This window comes from Protomyctophum bolini (genome assembly GCF_963924005.1).
Source record: "Protomyctophum bolini genome assembly, chromosome: 4".
Taxonomy (NCBI): Eukaryota; Metazoa; Chordata; class Actinopteri; order Myctophiformes; family Myctophidae; genus Protomyctophum; species Protomyctophum bolini.
Genome location: NC_137865.1, coordinates 30,199,090 through 30,218,226, shown reverse-complemented (window position 1 = coordinate 30,218,226; position 19,137 = coordinate 30,199,090). Strand labels below are relative to the sequence as shown.

The 19,137-nt window shown below is 45.7% G+C and overlaps 1 protein-coding gene across 1 annotated transcript in view; it reads right to left on the bottom strand.

Annotated features, from left to right (window-relative positions):
• ptprq (protein tyrosine phosphatase receptor type Q) overlaps positions 1 to 19,137 on the bottom strand; it is a gene marked incomplete at its 5' end in the record, with an annotated part of 83,413 nt that overhangs the window by 24,858 nt on the left and 39,418 nt on the right. The window contains 19 exons of the mRNA XM_080762167.1: positions 5 to 358; positions 1,035 to 1,310; positions 2,759 to 2,900; positions 3,271 to 3,422; positions 3,769 to 4,047; positions 4,814 to 5,137; positions 7,130 to 7,301; positions 8,148 to 8,293; positions 9,037 to 9,191; positions 9,608 to 9,728; positions 10,244 to 10,525; positions 11,034 to 11,315; positions 12,233 to 12,340; positions 12,781 to 12,963; positions 14,190 to 14,351; positions 16,147 to 16,204; positions 17,037 to 17,200; positions 18,092 to 18,238; positions 18,494 to 18,622. Of these exons, the coding sequence (XP_080618293.1) occupies positions 5 to 358; positions 1,035 to 1,310; positions 2,759 to 2,900; positions 3,271 to 3,422; positions 3,769 to 4,047; positions 4,814 to 5,137; positions 7,130 to 7,301; positions 8,148 to 8,293; positions 9,037 to 9,191; positions 9,608 to 9,728; positions 10,244 to 10,525; positions 11,034 to 11,315; positions 12,233 to 12,340; positions 12,781 to 12,963; positions 14,190 to 14,351; positions 16,147 to 16,204; positions 17,037 to 17,200; positions 18,092 to 18,238; positions 18,494 to 18,622 (3,636 nt within the window). The remainder of the gene's footprint in view (positions 1 to 4; positions 359 to 1,034; positions 1,311 to 2,758; positions 2,901 to 3,270; positions 3,423 to 3,768; positions 4,048 to 4,813; positions 5,138 to 7,129; positions 7,302 to 8,147; positions 8,294 to 9,036; positions 9,192 to 9,607; positions 9,729 to 10,243; positions 10,526 to 11,033; positions 11,316 to 12,232; positions 12,341 to 12,780; positions 12,964 to 14,189; positions 14,352 to 16,146; positions 16,205 to 17,036; positions 17,201 to 18,091; positions 18,239 to 18,493; positions 18,623 to 19,137) is intronic.

Here is a 19,137-nt window from a genome sequence, read left to right as displayed (position 1 = left end):
TTACTTCCGGCCAGTGTGCGCGCATACGTCCAGCCCGTATATTCCCCTTCTCCGGCAATAGTCAGGCCGGCCATCTTGAAACGGTAGCGTCTATACTTGGCCAGGGACTGGAGTGTGACATTGTGGTAGCCTCCGTGGCCAGTGGAGACGTTCACCGACTCCACCACCTGTGAATCCACACAGCCCGGGGGCATTAATTCCACAGGCTCTGGCTCGTCATCACAGGTGGCGGACAGCAGCTGTGCAACGATGCGGTACCCCGTGAGCAGCCCCGAGCTGGAGAGGGGCGGCGCCCACAGGAGGGTCATGCTGGTGGCGGTTGCCTTGGAGACGTTCAGGAAGCGCGGGGCCCCCGGGACTGCAGGGGAGAAGATAGCACAGGGGTCCAGTAGAGCAGTGGTTCACAAATGTTTTAACCCGTGACACAAAACAGAAATTATACTATGTATGCTGTCGGGAAAATGTTCATTTTTCAGGAAATTAAGAAAACCGTATATTTAGAAAACAAAGCAATACTGCCTCATAAAAGTAGGTGTTGTAGGTGTCAATTACTTGCATGAGAGGGGGAGATGTGGTGGAGTTAGTTGCTTTAGCAGACAGTTTGAGGGTCCAATGGAGTTAAGAGGTTTTGTCCAAAGCATTTTTTAAATAGCACTGATTTAAAAAAAAATCTAAACCCTCAAAAATGAAGTTAGGTGGTTTCCTCCCGACAGCAACGACATGCTCCCAGGACCCAAACTAGTGAAAATAGCAGATCTACAAGGTCACAATGTTGTGATCTTGTAGATCGGCTATTTTCTTTAGCTGTGTTTTTCCTCTGAATTGAGGCTCAGATTGAGGTGATTGAACAGAATGTCAGTGTTCAATAAATAAAACTACTTCCGGTACACCGGGGTGATATATATATTTTTTAATAAAGCTTCCGGCTGAAGGCCTCGACAGGGAAGGGACTATGACTGAGCGCAACTGTGGTAGTCGATGTGTTTTTAATAGTATTAACATTTACTAACGTACATAATGCATATTTACTATACCTGACTCAGACTGAGTCATACTGGTGCAGTTCATTGGGTCCCCTGGTCCTGCAGAGTTGACCGCGACCACAATGAGCGTGTATTCCCTGTCCGGCTCCAGACCCTTCACTGTGAACTCGGCGGTGTCAGCCTGGTGCGTGAACAAGTGCGTGTCTACCTCCACCGCGATCAGATAGTACTGGATCTGTCCGTTGGGGTTGGCCGGCTGCTCCCACAGCAAGTGGATCGAGTCCCAGCTCACTCCCGAGCAAGAGAGGTTCCTAACCTCGTCGGACACTGACGACAGACACAGAAGTAGATGAACGTAGGTGGAAAGTCACGATAGGATTCGAATCACGATTCTTTAAACAAATGTATTATTATTATTATTATTATTATTACACAAATCCAATATTTTCCTATTTTTCTTTTACAATACTGTCTGTGCACTGCAGTCTGCATCAACACACCGCCTTCTTCACAGCGTGTTCTTCCTGCCCCGCCATTATGCGTCAACACATGAAAGGGAGTTTAACCCGATCGAGATACATGTTTTTATTAAATCAATTTAAATCGTTCCACTTTATATCGATATATATCGATTAGAGTTGGGTGACGATACGAATATATCGGCAATCGTGGATTGGATGAGTCTATCGCCGAATATTTTTATTAGGTGATTTATCACTGCGATTTTTTCTTTTGCAAAATAATATGTAGCCCAATTAACCAGTACAGTCAAATAATGTAAGTGTGAGCAAAATGCGAATCAATTTGGGCCAGCAAAGTCGTAACAGCGGCTGGGTGGAAACCCCCTCCTCCCGTTATAATGCTATGCTCCCAGAGTCCCAGCAGCAGCAGAAGCATCGGGGAACGTGGGAAGTCATGCTCACTCTGTAAGGCTGGGACAGAGGGAGGCTACGGACCAATGAAGTTTAATAATATACAGTTACACCGGAAGGCACACTGCTGTCTCGTGTCTCATCACAACCCAATGCGCGATCCGTGAAGTCGGAGGAAAAAAATTAAAAAAGAGAAAAAAGGAAAAGACGGAGTGACAAATCGTTTGCAACAAGCTACTGTAAGCTAACAGGCTGATGATGGTGGTGTTAGCTTATCTACTTGCTGCTGATTCAACGCACTGATTGAACAGGCAGCCACCCCTGCCTGTAATCTAGGATCTAGGATCTGCAATCAACGCGTTGCAAACGGTGCTGCAGAGATGGGCGGGTCTGTGGGTTCTCTACGTGTCACCGACGCAACGCGTTGAGAGCTTGTGGAACCGACTCGTGACCCGCTGTAAGCTGTAATCACATAGCACGAATTTATCGTCCATCAGTGATTTTGGGCCAGGCGATAGGAAGTTTTGATATATCGCCCAACCTTAATATCGATACGATAAATATATACAATATATCGTTACATGCCTTAAAGACACATACGAAGGATAGAATGAAGTAGCTGATACTGCTACTGTTGGCTACTGCATTTTTAGCATGAAGAATAGAATTTAATGTACAGTATATGAAAGTATGCTAAATTGAAAATTAGATTTGCTGCAGAGACAACAAGCCACAGGCTGTCAGCTGTACTTACTAGACACACACACACACACACACACACACACACACACACACACACACACACACACACACACACACACACACACACACACACACAGACAGACCAACTCAAGTCTACTAGCTGTGTGTGCTGTCAACAAACAGTAACAAGCTCATGTATACCTGATTCGTTGGTGGTGAAAGTGACAGGACTGCTGTACTCATCTCCGTGGCCAATTTTGGTGTAGCTGTAAACACTGATCTCGTAGGAGCTGTGAGGCCTAAAGCCGGCGAGATGTTCCATGGTCCAGGGACCCGAGGAATTCTGACACACAGAGTGCAGAGTCAGAGTCAGAGTGCAGAGTCACACACGCACACGCACACACACACACACACACACACACACACACACGCACACACACACACACACACACGCACACGCACGCACAGACAACCAACATAGGTCATAAAATCTAAGATTAAAACAAACCAAGATACATTTGCCGCGTGTCAGATTGTGTATGGAGTGTGAAATTAGAGCCACAGTACTTGGTGTGAAAGTGAATGATTGACTGTGTGCGTGTACGTACGTACATACGTACGTGCGCGTGCGTCATTCTATTTGTGAGTGTTTGTTTGTTGTTGCAGCTGTTGTCGTCGTGTGTGGGGCCGTGAAATTAGCCAGTTATTATCACCTGGTGCGTGACGGTTTGCGTGTTGAGCTCACGGATCCTGAAGCCGTAGTGTGTGACCAGTCCGTTGGGCTCCAGCGCCGGCTCCCAGCTCAGCCACACAGAGTTGGCCGTGTGGTTGTATATGGTCAGGTTGAGCGGGGGGGACATGGGGCCTGCAGCACAGTGGTGGGGAAAAGTACTCACATTTTTAGGACTGAGGCCGATTCTAAAAAATGACTTCTAAAAATGGCTTCTAATGTTCCAGGAATGTCCCAGAAGCAAAGATTTTTGTTAAAAACGGTCGCTCTGAAAGAATATGTATTCAAAGATTTGCGTCCATTTTCACGATCTTTCAAAAGTAGCGTGGAACTCGGTGCAGCGCTATGAGCTTGTAGATCTGTTATTCTGCTACAGTACATATAGCCTATACTGTACATATATCAATTTGGGGGATCCTTTGGCACGAACAAGTTTGAGAAACACTGGTTTTAGAAGGCATTGTCAGGTTAAAACACCTACCCGCTTCATCAGTGTGCAGCAGCAGGAAGAGGGCGGGGCCTGTGCCCTTGAGCGTGGCGGCGGCGATGGAGAGGTTGTAGGGCGTGTACGGCATCAGCTCGGTGAAGGTGAACTCCGTGTCGGAGGTCTGCGTGGCGTTGATGTCTCCCCACGGTCCGAACAGCGTGAGAGTGTACTCCGTTATCTCCCCGTTGGGCTCCAGCGGGCTCTGCCAGTTGACCGAGATGGAGGAGGACGACAGGTTTCTGCTGGACACGAGCACCGGAGGAGAGCTCGGGACTGGAGGAGGCACACAATGTAGATACACACAGCTCAGTCAGTACAACAAAATGGGCCTGGGCCATGGCTCAGTGGTCCAGGCACCTTGGCTGGTAATCCAGTCTGGCAGTGTGCCGCGGGTTCGACTCCCGATCCCGACAGCCTTTACTGCATATCTTCCCTCAATCTCTCTCCCCATTTCCTGTCAGCCTAATGTCTGTCCCTCCATAAAAAATATAAAATAAAGGCAAAATCCACAAAATTAAAAAAAAAAACATAATGAATGCCCTTGAGGTACCAAAAGTACTCGTTATTGTACTCGTTATCGTACTTCTCAGAATAGGGATGCTAGGGTTCCCATTGGTCAAAAAACGTCCTATCACACAAAGATTTAACTCTGGGGACCCGGACCCCCTGTTGTCTAAAATAAATACGGTAGTTCCTAAACGGTGTGCTGAGGCACATTAGTAATTCAGGTCCAGGTGTGCCTTCAGATTTTTGACAACCACACATTACTATTGCAATATAATTACACATAAGTACACTATAATATATTTGTGTGTGTGTGTGTGTGTGTGTGTGTGTGTGTGTGTGTGTGTGTGTGTGTGTGTGTGCATGCATGCGTGCGTGCGTGTGTACGTGTGTGCGTGTATGTGTGTGTGTGTGTGTGTGTGTGTGTGTGTGTGTGTGTGTGTGTGTGCATGCATGCGTGTGTACGTGTGTGCGTGCGTGTATGTGTGTGTGTGTGTGTGTGTGTGTGTGTGTGTGTGTGTGTACGCCAACTCACTGTCATTGTCCGTCCTCAGGTACAACGTCCTGCTGAGGTTCAGGGCGGGCCCGGCGCCGGTCGCCGGCGTGACCGTGAACACGTAGGGGAAGTACTTGCGGAGGTTGGTGAAGTAGAATCCGTGGTTCTCCGTGGTCATCTCCCGGGTCCGGTTGACCGCGGGGGGTGCGCCCGGGGGTCTCGGGCCGGGGGCCACGCCAGCCTCCTGCAGCGTGAGCAGGTAGTAGGGCCGGCCGTTGGGCTCCAGGGGAGGGTCCCAGCTGACGATGATGGCCGTGGAGCTGTGGATCTGAGCCGTCAGGTTGTGGACCGAGTCACTGGGCACTGAGGAGGGGGAGGGGAAGGTGTCATCATGGTTACTGATGTACGAACGGCTTCCCAAATTGCAAGCTGCTTGGGATAAAGGAGTTTAATGAATGCCAGAAAATGAGGCCAATTAATCAACCACGCACGCACGCACACAGACACACGCACACGCACACGCACACACACACACACACACACACACACACACACACACACACACACACACACTTCTGAGGAGAGTGGGAATGAACAGTGCATCAGTCGGTATTATTGTAATCAGCATTAATTATGGTCATCATCTCTCATTGTCATGAGAACTGCCAAAAAACACCGTCGTCATCACACCAATTAAGACAGTCAGTACAGCACACAGGGAGGGAGTAAGCCAGAGAAACATGACAGTTCTTTTATCGATATGGAAAACTGAGGGTTGGAAAAATAAACCAGTGTATAGTGGGGAAAAACAAAACAAGACAACAACATCATTCCATGAATTCAACAGTCCCATTCAATGAAATTGAGAAGTAATGGAGAGGGAAGTAAACCACTTGAGAGAAAAAAAAACAGACACAGAGCAGGAAATACTCATCCTGTGTTCAGTGCTCATCCTATTTAGCTCCCCTCGCTAGTCACCCAGCTGCCTGAGCAGGTGTGCAGAGAGGCACATCATTTGTGGCACGCCACAGAGGATCAGAAGTGGCAGATTAGGTAAGGCAAGGGGAAGGGTAGGGGTGTAGCAACTTGAGAGGCCCATCTGGGTCTGAGGAGCCCAGATGAATGAGCCCCCACCTAGTGGGGGGCTTTGCCGGGGCGGTGCCAGGCGGCCCTGGAGGTCCACTGCTTGACTGAGAGTGGAGAGGCTGCTAGAGCAACAGGCAGAGATACACAGTCAGTACAGGCAATTATCATTCAAGAGACATGAGTCATGAGCAATGTGTACATAACATAACACACACATAACACACACAAAGCCTTACAAAGGCTGCCTGTCTGCACCATTTTTTCACAAAATCACACAAAAACAAGGCGATCGCTTTTTGGGACACGGGTCACAAAGAAAAAACACTGTTTGGAATATAACTATCTATTGCATAGATGTGTGCAGTAACAAAGTCTCCTTAAAAGCTGCTGCTATTTCTGTCCAGATCAGATGACAGTCTTTCTCTCTGTGTACAAAGCCTTTATAAAAGTTTTCTGCCAAGCCTGCCGACTTCCTGTCAAAGTTTTGTTAGATAACAGCCTTCCTTGACTATTGTACTTTTCCCTGACAACTTTCTCCCTGCTCAGTAAAAGGAAATGCAAACCGGTTGTCTCCCAAGGTACAGGGTCTCAGGAGGACAAAAAAGAGCCAGTTTGCCAGACTGAGAGTTATCTCCTTTCACTGACAGGTTGAAAGCAATGTGTTCGATCGCAGAGTTTTTATGTAATTTTTAAGAGGCAAAGATGTTTGGGGGAAAAAAGTGTGCAGGCGTAGCCCCAATGCAAGACTATACAGTATGTGGGTGACTGGGTGTACGCTAGCCTATTTGTATGTTTTAGTAAGCCTCATTTATTCATGAGGCTATGACGTCTAGTTAGAGGGTGGTAATGTTAATATCTGTAGGGATAATGGGTTCGGAGATGTGACACAGCAGCGAAACTGTGCTAAAAAGATGGGCCTAATGAAAAAGAACAACCCAACACAACATTGCATTTTTATACTGTCACTTTATTAAAGGTTTGTGTATTCGGTCTGAATGTGGCTCTCCAAATAAAGGGGAAGCATGCAGGATGTAATGTCTGTTTGCTGGTTTCAGTAGATAATATACAGAATGCGCTAGCTATGTAGCACCTGCACGGAAGTCTGACAAAACACTGCGTGGTGTGCGAGTTTACTACCCTCAAACTAGAGGCCTAGTGTTTAATACGTGACGTACAGTACAGTACTGTTCTTCTGAACATGTGTGCGTGCATATGTGTGCGTGTGCGTGAGTGTGTGCGTGTGTGTGTGTGTGTGTGTGCGTGACTGACCATCCTCAGGCAGTGTCAGGGTTAAGGGCTGACTCTGCACTCCTCCGTCTCCCTGTATGGTGCTGGAGGTCATCCACAGGCTGTAGTTGGTTCCCCCGACCAGCCCGGTCACAGTGTGAGAGTAGGGCGAGGCAGGAGAGGCGGGGGTTAATAATGCACCAACCGGTACCCTCTGTAGATAAACAGACAGACACAAGCATTTACAGTCAGTGTCAGTATACAGTAACAGCATCATATTGGCACAGTGGCGATTTTATGGGGGGAACGAATATATTATTGTTATTTTTTATTACACTTGTTTATATTTTTCATTTCATTCATGCTTTGTAATGAACAGTTTCGCAACATTACATGATTGACATTGACATGACTCACACAAATGATTAAATTAATCATAGTGTGTAGAAAAATACGTACTTGCATATTTAGTTATATTCTATAACTTAGCCATTGAGTTCACACAGATGTGTACGCAGATATTGTAAGCTATTATTATACCACTTGTACCACTTATACAAACTTTTAAATATTGTGGAACAATCTGTGAGAACTACTGATTTAGAAGGGATGTGTAGAATCTTTTTTCCTACACCAAATCTCTCCCCTGAAAATAGCCAATATACAAGTAAAAGTTCACATTGTGCATTGCTTATGTTTGCCGAATGTTCGCTTTCGGGACGCTGGGGTTCATGTGGAACTCAGAATGCTATCTCACTATTATTCTATCTATTGCTATTTCTCTATTATTATATTCAATTGTAGTCTTTTAGATTTTATTAAATGCAAATTGTTGATGATATTTCACACATAAAATGTAACGGTACAAACTATTCCACTGTGCGTGTGTCACCTGCTTAGCAGCCTCGCTACCCAGGCTTTTATTTTCGTTCACATTCGGTTAAAAAAAAGCACCCGCCAGGGCGCGTGCTCAGATCGGTGAAACAATAAGATCCACCACCTGTTTTCGACCGGCACCCGCCCCTCTAGACCAGAAACCATACAGGCTGGGCCAGGCTACCTGCTTAGTGACAGTGCCGTTGTCATGGTAGTAGATGGTGTAGTGTACGATGATGCCGTTGGGTTGGTTGGGTGGACGCCACGTCAGGGTGACGGAGGAGGTCGTCACGTTGGTGTACGACACGTTCTGCGGAGGATCAAATGGCTCTGCAGGAGAGAGAGAGAGAGAACACATGGCAAGCAGGGGGTTAATTTCTCAACATCCTGAAGACAACGTAAAAGGAAAAAAAACAGTGTTGATTTAACTCAGAAAAGTTACAAATGGAACACTTTACTGTGAACTTGAGAGTAGTGTACAATGAACTGTATGCTCGCAGAATAACTCTTCTAATGTCCTTCACAGGTGTTACTGATGATACGTAATTAAGGCTCTGTTCCATTTAATGTGCAGTGCAGTTCTCAAACTTTTTAATTTCAAGCACCCCACACCCGTACACTTTGAGACCCACTGGTGTAGCAGAGTGTTTCCAGTGAGCCAACGTCGGGCACAATATCAGCACCCCGACTCTGTTTCAACAGAATGGAACAGAGCCGTCATTAGTATCGGCGGTAACACCTGTGAAAGAAGTAGGGAAGGGGCCCAAGTCCTTTCCAAAATGCATGTGTGCATAGAGCCCATTGACACCCTAATCTCATCATGCATTACTAATGGTTTGGCTTGGGCCCCATGTTCATGAAATGAACCATATAACCTTGACTGTTGGTTTGAAAACAACACCGCCCCAAAAATGAATAGCGCAGGTTGTTGTGAGTGTGACCCAACACCCCTAAGTCATCTGCCGTAGGTCTGAACCAAATCAGATCGAAATACAGAGTTAGTATTTCAAAAATCTATTACACTTTCAAGCGTGGGGATGGTACATATCCATCATATTTTGTCCAGACAGAACCTGAATCGATGGTGGTGAAGGTGATGGATACCAACACTCCTCCGTCTCCCAATCTGGTCCAGCTGGACACTGAGGCATTGTAGACACTCTCAGAGTCCACTGTGATCACCACGGACGTCTGTGTCACGTTCAGCCACGACTCACTCGACTCCTTCCTGATATGGGAGAGCAAAGATGTTTACAACACATGGTAATACATCAAATACATAAACAATAGTCATCAAGAATCATAAGGAAGCTAAGAACCTAGCATCTGTCTAACAGTAGAGAATCTGTACGAGATACACTATAGAGTGATGTCTACATAAAATGCTATCTACAGTAAATTACAAGTTTAGCCATTGCTACTATAGTATATGGACAGGGATGTTCATTTCATCGGTTCTTTTGCGCTATAACAGGCCGATCTGAAAAAAATCGGAGCAGAGGTTCTGCTCTCGCATGGAGGAAGTGTGTGTGCACAGTTTTGCACACACACGGTCCCGGAGATTAGCTGTTCACAGACGGACGGATGGACGGACACACAGAGAGACACACGGACAGTACACAGACAGACAGACAGACAACTCACCATACTCTAACTGCATAGTAAAGAATGTCTGAATTGGCCTCCAGAGGCGCTTCCCAGGACAACTCCACCTGGTAGTCTGACAACTTCTTGGAAAGGAGGAACTGAGGGGGTGTGTCTGGGTCTGAGCGGTGGGAGAGAAACTTTAACATTTGTCAAGAAACAAGCGCACACATGGCCTGCTACCAGTGCAATGCAATGGGCACTGGATTGGCAGGCCAGGGCGACAGGACAGCTTCCCAGATATCCTGTCAAGTTTGCGCTGCACATCACTGAGAAAGCCCTAAGAATCGGAGTACCGTGGCCCTGAAATTAAACACAGGTAAGTCGCTGTTGTGGTGATCCTGGTGTGGCTTTGGCCTTCTCGGGGCATGGAAGCAACATGAGGGACCTCTCAGACAGTCAGGATCGGGTACCTGTGATGTAATGCCATTAGTGCTTTCTGGAACACCTTTGCGGTTAACTGACCTAGATGAGAGAGGACACTGGAGGATAAGATCAAAGGAAAGTGAAGATTTCACTCCATTTCAGTCCAAGCAGTCACCTGAAAAAACTGAAAAGAAAACCCAACACCCCCCCCTCTCTCTCTCTCTCTCTCTCTCTCTCACTTCACCTTCCCACCAAAACCACCCCCCTCACCATCCTCCAGTGTGGTGATGTTGAGCGGCTCGCTCACGTAGTCGCCCGGCCCGACGCGCGTGTTGGCCTGCACCACGAGGCGGTAGTGTGCGTACTTCTTCAGGTGCGTGATGTGGAGGCCGCTGGTCAGGGACGTGAGGTTGAGGGTGTGGGTGGAATTCCACAGCTGCAGAGTGTAGTGGGTGATGTTGCCGTTGGGCACCAGCGGGGGCTGCCACGTCACGTTCACCTCGCTGGAGGCAACAGACTCGTACGAGAGGCCATACGGAGGACTGCCCGGGACTGGGGGAACGGAAAGTGAAAAGAAACAGGCACCGTGTTTGGTGGACACATAATTGCAAAGACAGAATTTATGTTTAAAATAAACCGGAATAGATAGTTGTGAACCGTGCTATATAAGAAAAAGAAAACATCATTCAAAACTTATACCATTATCTTATATTACAAATGAGTACAATTTTGTACCCACATGTAGCTCACATGTCTGTACCCAGTTCAGGTTGCCAAGTCATAGACCTATGCAGAGTATGCAGAACTGCCATTTACTCCTGTGCTGTGCCTGTGCTCTGACGTCACTCACTTTACCTTTTTGCAGCTTCCGTTTCTCAAATCCGCCATTACTAACTCTGTCCGTGCACTAAATGTATTTATCTTCAGAAGCTTTAATATTGTACTGTAACTGCGACAAATATGTTTTCACACATAAAGACACAGAGAGAGAGTCAGAGGGAGTCCAAATACAGATTTTGCTATATGGCAGGCGAGTGTATCCACACACACACAAACATACCGTCCTCTCCAGACAGCATGGCCAACGTGTCCGAGGACTGGTTGCCGTGTCCGTGGCGCGTGTACGCCAAGACAGACACGTTGTAGTAGGAGTACGGCCTCAGGTGAGTCAGGGTGGCCCGGGGCACCGAGGTGTTGACCACGGCGGAGTAGGACTCGTTCTCGTACAGGACCTCGTAGCGTTGGATGGCCCCGTTGGCCCGTTGGGGCGGAGACCAGGTCAGGGTGGCGGTGGAGGGCGTGGTCTCCACCACAGCTAAGTCCAGAGGGGGGGAGTCGGGCTCTGAGTGAGTGTGTTAAAGGACAGAGAGGAGAGGGAGAGAGAGGTCAAGGGCTGGCAGTGGTGTCTGTCTGACATATCACTGAACCTAGAAGTGGAACTCAAGCTGGTTTCATGCAGCTCCAAGGTGTGAGGTCTACAGTATACCAGCAATCTAAATCTTAGATATAATATCTATAATTCCTTAATATTTACATATGATGTTGCAGTCTAGGACTATAGGTTATGTCTTGTTTTTACCAAACATAGCCTAGACCAGTGGTTCCGAAACTTTTCAGGTCGAGACCCAAAATTGAGATTACCGGTAGATGTTTTTCCAGGACCCAAATTAGTGAAAATAGCAGATCTACCAGCTCAATTTAAGGAATTTCTTAGATTTGTTTTGTTTGTTTTAACATATATAATATATATATTGTATATATATGTATGTATGTATATTTTATATATATTGTACACTGTTTGGGAAACAGTAGTCTAGACTTACCTATTCCACCTTAGATACATTCTAACGTTTTCCAATATTTATTTAATGTTTATTTAATATTTTAGCACGATATTTAAAATAACACTCATTTATATTTTATAGGGAACAAAGCAGAGTGGTTTGTGAGAAAGTGTTTTTTCTTTTGTGCTTGTGTAGAGCAGTGGTTCCCATTCCCAAACCAAATTTTGTTACAACCACACGTTATGAATAATTTACCATAACAGTACTTTGTGCGTACTCATCTACCAATACTGAGACTCTTTTTGGACAAGTCATTGTAGGCTAAAGTTTTATTTTATTTTAACAGGTCGCAGCGCAACACATTGTGAGCTTAATTTTATTTAAGATATCTCTATTTTATCTATGAATAAAGATGTGCCTTGGGGGCAAAATGTTTGAAAACCACTGGTGTGTAGAGTAGCTGTGGAGAACCAACCGTCTTCTGCGGTGAAAACGAAGGTGTCGTCCTCGTCGGACAGAGAACTCTCTCCTATAGCTGTGGATGCAGCGACACGCAGTTTATAACCAGTGTACTTGTCCAAACCTGCAACAAGGAGAAGTGGTCAGATGGGTGGATGTTCACAGAATGTAGATTTTTTTTATCGATTGTGTTCCAGCTTGGATCAATAAAACTAAGTATACTTTAAGTGAAGTTGAAGTCGGTTGTGCGAACGGTTCTCGAGTTCCATGGATTACAGATGTACATTGTTACACACGTATGTACACACAGAGACATGGTGCATTTATAGATAGATTTATTTTATATAATTCAAATTGCGTTATGTAAATTATTCAGGGGCCCAATTGCAATATCCTCACGGCCCACCAGTGGGCCCCAGGCCCACAGGTTGAGAATGGCTGCACTACAGTACAGTATGTGCAGTATGCAGTATGCAGTACAGTGTGTGTGTGTGTGTGTGTGTGTGTGTGTGTGTGTGTGTGTGTGTGTGTGTGTGTGTGTGTGTGTGTCAAGTGTTCTTCTACCTGTCAGCAGTATGCTGGTGTCGTTGTTGGTGACCCACTGCAGAGCCTGGTTGCTATGGAGGTTGAGACCGTAGACCGTGTAGTGTGTGATTCGTCCGTTGGGGTTGAGGGGAGGAGCCCAGCTCACCAGGATGGAGGTGGAGCTTTTGTTCTGATAGGACACGCCTACCACAGAGCTGGGGGCTAATAAACATCAGAACGGGAAACCAACAGAAGAAAGCACGTCATGTACTTTTCATCATAATATTATCATCTGCTCTAACACAATCAGTTTTTACAGGATTTTATAGTCCTTGTAATGATCGCTAACGATCACAATAGCATGCACCGCTTGCACGCTCTTAAATTATTTTGGGGGATCCCCCCAAAAAAATTATAATACATTTTTGCAACTGAATGGCTGGTAAATGACCCCTCGGGCCGTCCCGAAATTATTTTGGGGGGTGCCCAAATTATTTTGAGTCTACATAGTACACATAGTGCATGCATTTTTTTAAACTTGCTATATAAATAAAGTGGATGCATAAACTTTCCTTAATGATTATATCTGGTTTCAGTATTTATTTATGATGTATTTTCGCTATTATTAAAGTTATTGTAGCGGTCAATTTGTATTGGGGGTGGGGATGGGGGCAAACGTTGAGAACCCCTGCATTAGCGAGTTCTCACTAACACCCTGCCAGGATAAGACTCTGCTGCTCACAGGTAAAAAAAAAACCACTGCCGTGCGAGGGGTCCAACTTTACCAAAAATAAAACTACTCCGCTAATCACCGAAACAAAGCCTGTTTTGTGTTGGTTGGTTTTGAGTCTATCTCCAGGCTGGGAAGCCTCAGCCCTTTTTGGGCAAAAAATATTTTTAGTCTTTATTAAAGTCTGAGTCTGGTCAATGGGTAATTTATGTTGACCAGATCTGTTTTTATGGGTCCCTTATCTTTTGTTTCCTACATTTTGTTTATTAATTATTATTTCAAAACATTTCCCAAAATACATTCCTAAAAAAGCTCAATTTTTTATGAATTAAAAACAAAATTCAGTGTTCTTTTTCAGTAGTTCATGAAGAAATCAAAGAAGAATCTATATGAAATGCCATTATTTCGGAAAAAGAAGTAGTGAAAATATCCGATCTACAAGCTCACAACGCGGCCCGAAGCGACGCGTTGTGAGCTTGTAGATTGGCTATTTTCACTATAGTTTGGGTCCCGGGCAAAATGTCTAAATTCTCTTTTGGGTCTCGACCTGAAAAGTTTGGGAGCCAGATGTTTCTAAGAAGCGAGTATAAGCTACCACCCACCCTGCTCCCTGGTCTGCTGGGTGATGTTTCTAAGAAGCGAGTATAAGCTACCACCCACCCTGCTCCCTGGTCTGCTGGGTGATGTTTCTAAGAAGCGAGTATAAGCTACCACCCACCCTGCTCCCTGGTCTGCTGGGTGATGTTCACGGCAGGGCCCTCTCCCACAGCTGTGGCAGCCGTCACCTTGATGGTGTACTCAGTGAACGGATTGAGGTCAGACACCAGGTAGGACAACTCCTCAGACTGGACATCCACCACCTCCTCTCTGACCTGTACCACTGGAGCACGCACGAACGCACGCATGCACGCACGCACGCACGCACGCACGCACGCACGCACGCACGCACACACACACACACACACACACACACACACACACACACACACACACACACACACACACACACACACACACACACACACACACACACACACGCACACACACACGTAGGATTTATATTAACATTAGAAAACCCATCTACAGTATAATTAATTTATATGCCTTTATAAGGAATTATACGATTCCTTACTTGTAATGTGTAAGATTTTCCATACGCCTTCCATAATGCCACATTATGAGTTTGACCTTACTTTATAATAATAATAATACTTTGTAGCGCAGTTTTGTAGCAAAGGTTTGCCACATCTAATGGGGAGAAGCTCTTATTTGTACGATTTGGGGAAAGCTTTAAACTTACAGGGCTCTATTTTCGTCCATGCTAAACCCCTTATCCCTAAACTTTTTTTTTACTATTTTGATAAACATTTTTTTAAATAGCCAATCTACAAGCTCACAACATGTAGATGTATATCAGCTAGTTGAACTATTCAAAAATGTTTTTTTTAAATAGTAAAAAAAGGCAAAGTAGTTTAGGGATGAGGGGTTTATCATGGACAAAAATAAAGCCCAAACTGTTTTGGGGAAGCCCTTTTTTTGTACGACTTGTGGAAAAAGCTTCAAACTTTCTTTCCTGCCTTGATCTCCTTAAAGGGTCCCCTAGGATAGGTACCCTCACAAAAAACATGCATTAATCGTGGTCTCTAAACTACTTTTCCTCGATCAGCCGAGGCGCCTGATGGCCGGGAAAGGAACCGGTTGGAATAACGTGTTCCTTCCGCGCGGTACGTCCAACCGGGGAAACTCCCCCCCCTGTCAGGTGAAAAGAAGCGGCTTGGACTCATGAAGGAAGCATGAGGTCAGTCCGTTGCTCTCCCCAGGTTGGCAGAGGGAGTGTAGCGCCCAGGATTACAATAGACAATTGACACTGGGTGAAAAAAATTGGTTATAAAAATCGTGGGGTAAGATTTTAAGGGGAATAAAAAAGAGAGGTTATGTACTTATGACATGCTTCTCTGACAGGTTATTGCTCATCAGGTATGATGAAGAGCATGTAGCTTGAGCCCATGCACCCCAGACATAAGACTCTTTAGGAAGGCTTATAGCAACTATATGAGGCATTATGGCCTAATATTGCGTGCAATATAATGCATTATGAATGTTTCTAAAACGGTTAGTCCCAATACTTGATTCTGGATGGATTGGATGAGCAGAACACACAGAGATAGTGTTTAGAGTTTAGACTACAGGGTTAGGGTTAGTACCTCCTGGACTAACTGCAGCGCGTGTGGACAAGCGAGTCTGCATAGCAGCATCGTATCCTGTGACGGCAGCAGCGTTGCGGGTGGAGAAGCGGGGATGTCCCGGGGCCAGGGTCAGATCAAAGGGGTCAGAGGTCATCATGCCCCCCTCGCTGTGCGACTGGTGGGTCAGCCAGGGCGGGGAGGACGTGCCAGGTGGCTCGGGGGTCAGAGAGAGAGCCGAAGTGACCGAGAGTGAGGAGGCAGAGTGGATGTTAGTGTGTGAAGAAGCCATGCCGGACGGACCGGGGCTTCCAGAGACCATGGGGTCGACAGTGGGACTACTGTCGGGGTCTGGGGGGTCAGGCCCCTCCAGAAGGGGCTGGGTTATAGTGCTGCCGGAGTCACGCATGCTGCTGGTGAACGACGGCGTGGAGACGGCGGGCGTGAAGGACGGCGGAGAGGTGGTCAGGCTCGGCTCGGCCGATCGCTTACGCCGCCGTGAGTTGTCGCTGTCAAGGTCAGGACCGAGTGTGTTCATGCCGTTTACATCCTGGACATAATGAAAACACTCATATTAGCCGGTATATTATTATATAATAATAAAAAAGAACAACCCAGAATAATGCGTAATCACATGCTACGGTATAGCTGTCTAATCCTGGGACATCAGGTAAACAACATTTACTCCATTACAAAGAAGACCCGGTTAGAGACCAGAGGTGACCAAGCCTTTTCTGTCATAGCCCCCGCATTATGGAACGCGCTCCCCTCCCACGTCAAACTGGCCCCTTTCATCAAGACCTTTAAATCTCACCTTAAGACCCACATTATACCTTTGCTTTTAACCCTGGTTGAGTTTCTATGGTGCATGTTTTGTTTCACTGTCTGCTGACTCTGCTGCGTCTCAAGGTTCAAGGTTCAAAGTTGTACTTTATTGTTGCATCTTGTGTACAGGTACATAAGAGTAAAACTTATTTTGGTTTGGCTTCCTTCAGAAAATGCAGCATACTATAGATAATATCAAACAGTCTGTATTATTCAGTGATGTGTCCCAGTTTTGTCTTGTGTGTTCTTGCTGTTGTTTTTCTCTGTTTTAGCTACAGTGTATTTCGTTTGTATTTTCCTGTACAGCACTTTGTAAACCTTGAGTTTTAAAACATGCTATATAAATAAAGTGGATTGGACTGGATTAACTACCTTGTAGTATTAACCGATAACAAACAGGTCTGGACAGAAGATTGGAGATAACCATTATAAATCATGTAAGGTCACTGTCCAAAGGACCCCACATTGATTGTACAGAATTGGTTCAGTAAGAAGGTATGATAAAACTCACATATAAAGACTCACTATATCTGAGTGTAAAGAAAAAACAGGCCCACCAGTTCTCCTGTAAGGGTGATGTCTTGTAGCAGAATGTCCCCATCCAGGACCTGTAGTTTGTACTGGGTGATCAGTCCATTGGGCTGGGCAGGACTCCTCCATCTCACCAGGATGGACACGGAATCCTCAGCTTCCGCCTGGAGATCCAACACCTCACTGGGTGCTGCGCACACACGCACACACACACACACACACGCACGCACGCACGCACGCACGCACGCACGCACACACACACACACACACACACACCACAGTGTGGTTTTTCAGTATGGGGTTTGTTAGGAAAATGGAGAAAGGCAGGGGGCTACCAGATGTCAATGACCTGCATATGTCTCAAGCTATCTACCCTAGTTAAGCCTGTTCTTGTCTCGGTGGGGGAGAGTCAAAACACCGCACAGTGAGCTTGGCTGACAATGTTTTTGCATTCTCTGCAAAGGAAAATATAGGGCACACACAGAGAGATGGGGCTGTGTTTTATCTCAGAGCGCAGGTGTGGAACCACATTTTAAATTGGGACTGTATGTATTCAGCAATATCAATAGCTCCCAACCGTGGTCCTTGGGAGAAGCCTCCGGCAGCACCGTGACATTCTCTATCCTAGTGGGTAATTAACTGTACTGCATTCAACTGATGTCTCAGGTCCAGCTAGAATGTCATGGATGCAAGCTGAATGCAGTTACATTTCTGGTACAACAGAACACTACTAAACCAACCCATTAAAACCGGGGAAATCTGTGTCATTTTATACTTTGGCTATTCAAAAATAACAAATCTACAAGCTCATAGTGCAGCACGAGATCGCAATTTTTATTTTTTAAGCGAAGATTTTTAACTAAAGTCTTAGCTTCTGAGGGTCCTAGAACAAAATATTTTGAGATGCGGGCCGGCAGCCATATAAATATAACTTTGCGAACTTAACTAAAGTAAACTACAGGGTCTAGCACAATTGATTGTAATTGCCACGACAATGTTTCACAGAAGCGCATTCCATAATAAACAGGTGTGTGGGACTGTATACTGCATGTGTATGTTTGATTGTGAGCAGACTCCTTACCCTCAGCATGCGTTACTATATCTGCCTGCGCCACTGGGCCCACCTCCCCGGCTGACTTGGCTCTGACTTCCACCGTGTACGTCGTGAAGGGACTCAAACCAGAGTAGACAAACCGCAGGTCTCCTGTGCTATTCTCATACATAGGTCCTGAGCCAAGGAAGGAAAGAGAAAACTCTGTGTTATAGGGGCATGTCATTGGTTCGTGTAAAATACATACTGTGTGATCTCGGTACATAGACGAAGATTCTGACATTCAATTGTACATACATTTTGTTTTGATTGTATTGTTCCACTATTTTGCTTTGGCAATGTAAACGTATGTTTTCTCATGCCAATAAAGCTCCTTTGAATTGAATTGAAATTGAATTGTGTACTGCATGCTTGGGTGAATATGAGTCAAACCTGTAGGTCCAGAGAGATAGACGACGTAGCTGAATTTCCCTGTCAGATTGGTGGGAGGATCCCAGGACATGGAGATGGATTTAGATGTCACATTCCATATGGCGAAATTCTGAGGAGGATCCTCTGGGGCTGAAAGACAGATGTACAGTACACAAAATAAAACAGATGAGAACACAGGATAAAATTGGTCTCCATACACCTAACTTAATACAACAAAACAATTGCATGCCTTGTAATCTCAATAGCACTGGTCACCAGCACACACCCCCTCAATCATTCTGGGTGCTTGTACAGAACTTTGAGGTGCAGAGGGGCACGCTTTGGGAAAACAAGGCTTGTACTGCAGTGCAGTACAAGCATGAGTACTAGTGTTGCTGTATGCGCCTGTTGTAGGTTCCCTTGTACGAAAGTCTAAAATCTAAGGCTGATTATGTTATACTACCGTAGACGCAGAGATAAAAAGCTATTCCCAACATAGATGCTACAGTACTACATCCATAAAAATGCAACAGCATGTGTTACTTACTGTACATTCTGTACACCAGGGGTATTCAACTAGATTAGGCAGGGGGCCACAACTGTAGAATGATTGTGTGTGTGTGTGTGTGTGTGTGTGTGTGTGTGTGTGTGTGTGTGTGTGTGTG